The sequence below is a fragment of the Aquarana catesbeiana genome, linkage group LG06 (genome assembly GCF_042186555.1).
Source record: "Aquarana catesbeiana isolate 2022-GZ linkage group LG06, ASM4218655v1, whole genome shotgun sequence".
NCBI lineage: Eukaryota > Metazoa > Chordata > Amphibia > Anura > Ranidae > Aquarana > Aquarana catesbeiana.
In genome coordinates, this window is record NC_133329.1 from 380,825,493 (window position 1) to 380,835,182 (window position 9,690).

General features: G+C 48.7%; 1 protein-coding gene across 4 annotated transcripts in view; it reads right to left on the reverse strand.

Moving 5' to 3' along the window:
• Positions 1-8,538, reverse strand: part of LOC141147124 (histamine N-methyltransferase B-like) — a 29,294-nt gene extending 20,756 nt beyond the window's left edge. The window contains exons 1-3 of one of the 4 annotated variants that reach the window (XM_073634251.1): positions 8,416-8,536; positions 4,066-4,160; positions 2,347-2,543 (exon numbers count right to left, since the gene is read on the reverse strand). In XM_073634251.1, coding sequence (XP_073490352.1) covers positions 2,347-2,483 — 137 coding nt within the window. In that variant the 5' untranslated portion in view covers positions 2,484-2,543; positions 4,066-4,160; positions 8,416-8,536. Of the gene's footprint in view, positions 1-2,346; positions 2,544-4,065; positions 4,161-6,356; positions 6,573-8,415 lie in introns of those variants that run through there. The other 3 variants (XM_073634252.1, XM_073634249.1, XM_073634250.1) reach the window with 3 other exon arrangements.
• Between the last annotated feature and the right edge of the window lie 1,152 nt (positions 8,539-9,690).

Sequence of the window (9,690 nt, forward strand, 5' to 3'; positions counted from 1 at the left end):
AGGTGGTAATGCAGGAGAGGAGGAGACTGTGCCTGTGTACTGGGTGGCAGGTAATGAGTAGGCAGGGTAGTAGAGATTGGGGGAGAAGTTCAGAAGCATGGTACTTCTCACACAGAAAAATCGATCTAACAGCTTCAGGTACAGGAGGAGCCCTGCTAGAGGAAAAACATCCTCCCCTTCCCTCCTGCTCACCAGGGGTAAGCCACTGACAAAAATACAATCAGTTCAGCTCAGCAAGCTTACCTTCCAGCAGGTGGCAGCCCCTCCCACATTGCAGGCTGTGTCCCCTCCTCCCTCTCCTCCAGCTGTCAGCAATCTCCTGCTCTGAAATCAAATGAGCAGTGGGGAGGAAGGGGGCGTGTACACTGTGTTCCCATTGGCTGAGGAGGCAGTACAGAGGCAGGGCAGCTATAGCCTCATTTTTTTTGTTTTTGTTTTTTACAGCAAAATGATGTCGGCAAGGGACAAATGCCAAAAAAAAAAAAAAAAAAAAAACAGGATTTTTACATACTGTCCCTGCTTTTATTGAGGCTGGCCACTCTGATGGGGCCCCCTAGTGGCATGGGGCCCTCGGTCCATGCCCAAATGGTCAGTCTGCCCCTGGATGAGGCCCTTTGCTAGCCCTTGGGGCACTCCTCCTCTCAACGATGAACCACTATTCCTCCCACTGACACCAATGATGGGAGACTGTTCCTCCCTTTAGTATCAATGATGAGGCACTATTCCTCCCACTGATACCAATGATAGGCTACTCCTCCTCCTTCCAACCCCGGGGCCATTATTCTCACTGATGCTGGGCCCTGGGACATTTTCTAACCCCCCCCCGCCCACAATTCGGCCCCCTTAATGATGTCAGACAGTAAACTGGCCCTTTGAGAAGTTTGGAGACCCCTGATGTAATTCTTAGATAAAATGGTTGTTTCAATATTATGAACAGATCCATAATTTATTAACCATTTTTATTGCTCAACTGATGGCTAGCTAATGTGTTGCTTTTATTTGCTGCTGACGTGGAGGAGATGAAAAGCAGTCCAGAGACTGCATCATAAAGCATGTATTTGCCAAAACACAATAAAAGCCAAGACCCGGTAAGTACAGAGATAAACACCAGTGTCTATAGCCTCACACACAATACGATTGTTGGCCAACTGAGCGTCTGATTTTTGTCAAAAGGGCGTATGCCAGTATCTTGTCTTGCATACTAACGGTGCACAATTGTCATGCAACAAACACGAACGTAGTGACGTACTACGAGGAATTTCAGCTCTTGAGCGCCACCCATTGGGCCCCTTCTGCTAATTTCGTGTTTGGTGAGCATTGATCCCAAGCATGCGTGTTTGTACTTTCAACTTGTGTGATGTCAAACTGTTGTCCGCTGAAAATTTACTAGCCTGCCATCCAACATTTGTTGGCCGAAAGTTCAACAACAATTGTCAAGAGAGTACTAAACGGTCAGATTTTAGGACAAGTCTGTCAACAGACAATCCCCTGCCAACAATCGTACCGTGTGTATGAGGGTTTAGTAAGGTACAGGTTTAAGCATCACCAAAACCATCCTCTCCTCCCAAGACCTCCTGCTCTCTAGCTCCCTTGTCTGGTCCTCTTATGCTCGTCTCCAGGACTTCAAGAGCCTATCCCATCCTCTGGAACTCACTACCCCAATCTGTCCGGCCATCTCCTACTCTGTCCTCTTTTAGGTGATCCCTGAAAACTCATCTCTTCAGGGAGGCCTGTCCTGCCTTCAGCTAACAACCAAGTCTTCTACTTCTCCCATCAGTTCATCCCTCACATTTACTAACTTTTGTTTCACCAGCCCCTCCCTATTAGATTGTAAGCTCCCAGGAGCAGGGCCTTCCTAACCATTTTGTATTGAATTGCATTGTCTCCCTTTATATTGTAAAGTGCTGTGCAAACTGTTATTATTATTATTAATAATATTATTACCAATGCTTTGTTCCCAATCCTTCCTAAATGCAGGTCAGGAGCAAAAACATACTAAGCCTACACTACTTACATTGGAGAACATCAATATTATCTGGTAGTTTATTGTCCAATTGTTTGTGGGCCCCTCCATGACCTTGGCCGACCCATGCTTAAGGGAAAGCCAACCTAAATGGTTGAACAATATCGTTTCCCCCTAAAGAGACCCGCATGCTCCTGCTCCCACCATAGGCACAACTTGCATATCTAGATTGTTTATTGGTCAGGACATGCATGCATGGTTGCCCGCGATCTAATGTTCGGGCTTATGGTGTAACAGTTGACCTGTGTAGATCCCACCGTCACAGAAGAACACATAGGAAGGGAAAGCACCAGCAGACAGGACAGGAGAGCCGGGTACCGTACCTGGACACAATGGCGGCCAGTTTGGTCTCCATGAAGTCCTGCATGCACTGGTGCTCTGTGGAATTCTGTAGGAAGAGTCGGAAGGACTCGGCGTATCGGCTGTTGTCAGACATCAGGCTCCTCATCCCAGGCTCCATGTTTTCTTCTTCCGCAGAAAAGAGAATAAAAAGCTTCTTGTGTTTGTCTTGGCCTCGGCTCTGTGTGAGAAAAGACAGGATTTCAGTGCTGTTCTGGGGAAATATTAACTGATACACAGAAGGAGGACTACACTCAGCAGAAGTACAAGATGTTAAAAGTGGTTGTAAACCCTTCACAACCACTTTTTGCTACAGGTAAGCCTATAATAAGGCTTACCTGTAGCTACCCCGGATATCTCCTAAATCTACATGGTTTAGGACAGTGGTCGTCAACTAGAGTTGCCACCTCATCCCTTTAAACCCGAACACATATGAATTACATATATGTTCTGAGCAGTGGCGTCGCTAGGGGGTGGCTTTTGGGGCTATAGCCCCGAATCTGGGGCACATAGCCCTGAGTCTCTGCAGGGGTCCCCAAGGGGAGGGGAGGCTCTCTGGGGGACCCTGATGTAAGTGGGGGGTTCTCTGGGGACCCTGATTTAAGGGGGAGGCTCTCTGGGGACCCTGATTTAAGGGGGAGGCTCTCTGGGGACCCTAATGCAAGGGGGAGGCTCTCTAGGGATCCTACTGTAAGGGGGGCTCTCTGGGGATCCTAATGTAAGGGGGGCTCTCTGGGGACCCTGTTGTAAGGTATGTATATACATGTGTATGTCCGCTCAAGCGTATGACTTTCTTTACTACGTTGCTATGGGCTCTAGCCCCAGATCTTTTGTAGACCTAGCAACGCCTCTGGTTCTGAAGCTAATTAAATGCAGATAAGGCACCAAGTGAGTTTCATTGCCAACTTAATCAGCCACAGAACCTGTGTAATTAATATGTGTTTGGGTTTAAAAGGATGAGGTGGCAACTCTATTGTCAACCCTGTCCTCAGAGCCCACTAACAGGCCAGGTTTGCAAGATAACTAAAATACATCACAGGTGATATCTTTTGCTGCTCAGTGATTGCAGTATTCTGGTCTGCGTCTCTCCAAGGTAATACTTAAAACCTGGCCTGTTAGTGGACCCTGAGGACAGGGTGGATGACCATTGGTTTAGTAGATAGCCCCTGTATCTGCATGTGCCGACTTCATCAGCACATGTGCACTGAAGCAAGGGCCCGTACGTGCCCTTGCTTCAGTTAATGTGCGGTCATCGATCGCGGCTCTGTCCAATCACAGCGCCAGAGCCTGCGAAACCCAGAAGTAACTCCGGGAGCGATGGCGCCAGCAGGAGTGGTGTACGAGGGCGGGTGCTTCGATCTAAGGTAAGTCATTCATAATGAGCTAGCATGCAATGCATACTAGCTCATTATGCCTTTGTCTTGCAGGCTTTTTTTGTTTGTGCGCATGTGCATAGAAGCATGTTTTTATGTGCTTTTTACATGCGTTCATGACTGGGCTGCCCACTGTACAAAAATAGCAACAACAAATGCATGTTTTTTTTTTTTTTTTTTTTTTTAACACACACAGCGTAACAAAACACATGATAAAAGGTTAGCAAATGATGTGGCGTGCTAGAACATATATACATTAGCAAGATGCTTAGGGGTGCCATAAAAAAAAAAAAACACACACCAGACATTTAATGATGTGAAATTCCTTACCTTAACCACTTGCTTACTGGACACTTTCACCACCCTTCCTACCCAGGACAATTTTCAGCTGTCGCACTTTGAATGACAATTGTGGTCATGCAACACTGTAACCAAATGAAATTTGTATCATTTTTTTTTTTCACACAAATAGAACTTTCTTTTGGTGGTATTTTTTATTCACCACTTTTTTTTGCTAAAGAAACAAAAAAAGACCGAAAATTCTGGAAAAAAAAAAAAAAACTTTATAGTTTGTTATAACATTTTGCAAACAGGTAATTTTTCTCCTTCACTGATGGGCTCTGATATGTGGCACTAATGGGTTGCACTGATAAGCGACACTGATGGGGCACTGGTAGGGAGGGAATGGCTGTAGCAGAGTCACTTACCACATGGATGGAAGGGAAGCATTATGTGGTCACATCTATGCTCCTCCCAGTTATCTATCCCTTTCAGCAGGTGTGTGCATATAAATGAAGATGGTCACACCCCCACCATCTCAATCAGCCAATGTAGAAGCTGCTGGCTGGGAGAGCACTCAGCGGAGGTTAGACTGGGGCAGAGTGAGCGATTTTAGTGAGTTGAATAATTTGGATCAGTTAATTAAGTGAAATGATTGGAATCACTGAATGGACTCATTTCATCAAAGCTGAGATTATCACACATCTCATAAGCCATCAAAGAGTTATCTAGACTGCGAGTCATTCAAAGAGTCAGAGTCTTGCTGACTCACACACAGTTCATGATTCAATAGAGACTCATTGTGAGCTCCCTAGACTGTGAGTCATTCATAGATTCTAGAGTCATACTGCTGGCTCATACATACACAGCTCATTTTAAAGTACAGAATGATTGTGCGCTCTCTGTGATTTAGGCCGGGTTCACACAGTGCCGCGCTCAGTGCGTTGTGCGACATCTGTGCAAATCACATGCGATGTCTGTGCGATGCAAATTAAGCTGTACAGATTTGTATGGCTGAATTCACATCACATTCCGACCAAAGTCATGCAGGACCCTTTTTTTTGGTCTGCACCAGAATCGGATCGCATGGGTGTTCACACATCTAGGCGACCTGATACCTGTCCGAATAGACAGATCACACTGCGATATGCGAACCGGTCTGGGGGTGTCATTAACTTTGTATTGACACTTCCAGCAGTTCGCAATCACATAGGGCAGTGTGAACTGCCTGCGACTCAGGTGCGATGCGCGAACTGCAGGGTTTCCCACACGATCGCACCAATGTGAACCGAGCCTCATTCAAAGAATTCTCACAGCAGCTCATGAATCGAATGTGACCTGATGAGTCCCTCATAAACTCAGGAGTTATACCGCTCTGCTGGCTCACACAACTCATGAATCTAATGTGCTCTGATGAGTCACTCTTAAGGCTCGTATCACGATCAGACACGATCGGATTTTCCGACAACAAATGTGTGATTGCAGTGTTTTTGTCTGATAATCCGACCGTTTGTATGCTCCATTGGACAATTGTTGTCAGATTTTCCGACAACAAATATTGGATAGCATGCTCTCAAATTTTCCGACAACAAATGTGTCTTGTCAGATTATACGATCGTGTGTACACAAGTCCATTGGACTAAAACGTAAAGTACAAACACTCATGCTCCGAACCAATGCTAACCATAAGACAACATTAGCAGAAGTTGCCCAAAAGGTGGCGCTAAAGAGCAGAAAAACCATGTAGTTTCGTATGTTGGCTGAAAAAGTTCTGCCGTCTGTATGCAGAACAAGTTCATGGCCAACGCCCTTTGCACAAAATTCCACAGATTTGTTTGATGGAAATCCGATCCTGTGTGCGAGGCTATAGATTCAGGAGCCATTCTGCTCTGCTGACCAGGGGCGTTGCTAGGTGGCAAAAAGACCAGGGGCTTCAGCCCAAAGTCCAAGGCCGGGGGGGGGGGTTTGGGGGCAGCAGCGTAGGGTTTTTTGGCTGGGCGGTGGGGTTGTGTGGCGGGGGGTAAGCTCACTTGCTGGTTGCTGCCTGGCTTACCGGTGCCCATCAATGCTGACCACTAAACTCACATGCCTGCCGCACTGACCTACCTACCTGACATACACTGACCTACCTACCTGACATACATACAATGACCTACTCTGACCTACCTGACACGCACTGACCTACCTGACATACATACATACACTGACCTACCTGACATACATACATACACTGACCTACCTGACATACATACACACACTGACCTACCTAGCATACAATAATATACACTGACATACATACACTGACCTACCTACACTGAAGGTAGTGACACACACTGACCTACCTGACCAGGAGACTTCATGTGTCCTGCAGCAATAGCTCAGCCGTGGTGTGCGGTGCACGCCCATCTTCACATAGCTCGGCATACCTGTCAGCGGCGGAGGTTCCTGTCAGCTTGGACAGCAATGTTTTTTTTTTACCATCCAGTGGGCTGCATCCTGTGGGCAGGCTTTTTGAGTACAGATGTAAGGAAGTTTTTATTTTGGGGGGGTGAGGGCTGTGGAGGTTGATGTGTGGGGGGAGTGGTGGGTGCAGAGGTCAGAACCTAGGAGGGGTGAGAATGACATGTTGCACCCTGTACGGAACGCACACCTGCACCCTGTACGGAACGCACTCCTTTACCCTGTACGGAACGCACTCCTTTACCCTGTACGGAATGCACACCTGCACCCCGTATGGAATGCACACCTGCACCCTGTATGGAACGCACTCCTGCACCCTGTACGGAATGCACACCTGCACCCAGTACGGAATGCACATCTGCACCCTGTACGGAATGCACACCTGCACCCTGTACGGAACGCACACCTGCACCCTGTACGGAACGCACTCCTGCACCCTGTACGGAACGCACTCCTTCACCCTGTACGGAACGCACTCCTGCACCCTGTACGGAACGCACTCCTGCACCCTGTACGGAAGGCACTCCTGCACCCTGTACGGAACGCACTCCTGCACCCTGTACGGAAGGCACTCCTGCACCCTGTACGGAAGGCACTCCTGCACCCTGTACGGAAGGCACTCCTGCACCCTGTACGGAAGGCACTCCTGCACCCTGTACGGAAGGCACTCCTGCACCCTGTACGGAAGGCACTCCTGCACCCTGTACGGAAGGCACTCCTGCACCCTGTACGGAAGGCACTCCTACACCCTGTACGGAACGCACTCCTGCACCCTGTTTTTGATGGTGTTTGGTCTGAGCAGTCTCCAATACCGTTTCTTGTGGATGATACCAGCGTTGTGGGATCCTCCTTTTTGGAGTTGCATCATCTGCTACAGGAATGTGGGTGGTCTCGGTGCTGGTCTGCACCTGCACCCTGTACAGAACGCACTCCTGCACCCTGTACGGAACGCACTCCTGCACCCTGTACGGAACGCACTCCTGCACCCTGTACGGAACGCACTCCTGCACCCTGTACGGAACGCACTCCTGCACCCTGTACGGAACGCACTCCTGCACCCTGTACGGAACGCACTCCTGCACCCTGTACGGAACGCACTCCTGCACCCTGTACGGAACGCAGGCCTGCACCCTGTACGGAACGCACTCCTGCACCCTGTACGGAACGCACTCCTGCACCCTGTAGGGAACGCACTCCTGCACCCTGTAGGGAACGCACTCCTGCACCCTGTAGGGAACGCACTCCTGCACCCTGTAGGGAACGCAGACCTGCACCCTGTAGGGAACGCAGGCCTGCACCCTGTAAGGAACGCACACCTGCACCTTGTACGGAACGCAGGCCTGCACCCTGTACGGAACGCACTCCTGCACCCTGTACGGAACGCACTCCTGCACCCTGTATGGAACGCACTCCTGCACCCTGTAGGGAACGCACTCCTGCACCCTGTAGGGAACGCACTCCTGCACCCTGTAGGGAACGCAGACCTGCACCCTGTAGGGAACGCAGACCTGCACCCTGTAGGGAACGCAGACCTGCACCCTGTAGGGAATGCAGATCTGCACCCTGTACGGAACACACTCCTGCACCCTGTACGGAACGCACTCCTGCACCCTGTTTTTGGTGGCGTTTGGTCTGAGCAGTCTCCAATACCGTTTCTTGTGGATGATACCAGCATTGTGTGATCCTCCTTTTTGGAGTTGCATCATCTGCTACAGGAATGTGGGTACATTACATTACTACAATATTAAATAGTAGATACAGCTACAACCGGCCCTTTCAAACCATCCATATTGCTGATGCGGCGCCCCCCCCCCCAATGGATATGAGTTTGACACCCCTGCTCTATGTGCTGCCTAGCCGCCCCTGGTGGTACTATATCCAGTTCTGACAACTCTGTGCTCTATGTATAGAAAGTTCAGTAGAAAGCAGAACTGTACTCACCGGACTGGGAAGTTGTGAGGTTGCAGCAAACTGAGATGACATGAATGAGGAATTTCTGAGTCGTCACTCCTTCTGTACTCCTCTCAATATTTTGAGATGGGAATGAGGGACACCTACTAGCAAATGTATTTAAGCATAGGACACGCCCCCTGCCACACCCCCTTAAAGGACAATTAACCCCCAAAAAAAGGTTTAAAGGGCTTTTTTTTTTACCACTACTAATCTTTATATTGGCTTTTAAAATTTACAAATACAGCCATTTAGAAACTGGATGAAAGGTTTAGCACTGGGAAACACTTTTTGAAAAAAAAGAAAAAAAGTGCATTTTATATAAAACTATATAGATCAGACCAAAATGAGGAGGAAAGAGGGACGGAGGGACTTTGCTCCAAATCAGGGACAGTTGGGAGCTATGCTTCTGTACCGCCTACACATTCCTCCCAGGTCATGTGTGCAGGAAGCCATGCCGCTAATGCCTATTGGAAATGCAGAGTATGTGTTTAGGATGAAGCTGAAGTTGGCTCCTTATTAGGCCAGCTTCTTATTCAGTTTGGATCTTAATTCACAAAAGTGATTATTTACTAAACAATGATCTGCAATGTTTATAGGTTTGTGTCTGTGTTATAGGGTTGCCACCTACCTGGGATTCACCCGGACAGTCCGGGTCAGGCAGACTAAAACCACACATTATTCAGACCGGACTGTGGCTCCCCACGTAACCAAGATGGTCGCACACAAATCTGTTGCCGTCCAGGAGCTGCGGGCCGCTGTCTGCGGTCAGGTTTGGCATCCCTGGGGGACAGGGCCATAACGTCAGCAAGGGCAATTTGGCCACACCCACTGTTTGCTGCGTCACGCTATGTGCACCACATTACTGCCCCCACTGGGGCACCCAAAGGTGTCCCAGGCCACTAAATTGTTCGGGTTTGGCTTGAAGAAAAGGTGGCAACCCTACTGTGTTTGGTAATAATATTCTGACAAATAAAAAAAAAAAAAAAGGTATCACTACTCTCAGCTGTGTTGTTGCAAAGGGCATTAATACGGCTGCATTCACCTTAAAGTGAATGTTATCTGATGTATTACCCACTTGCCGACCGCCACACGAACATATACATCAATAGAATGGCACGGACAGGCAAATGGACATACAGGTACGTCCCTTTAAATTTACCGCCGTGTGGTCGCGCGCGTGACCCTGCCACGAGCTCCGTGATCGTGCCCGCGGGACCCGCAGACTCGGTGTCCGCCGGTGTCCCGCAATCGTGTCACGGAGCT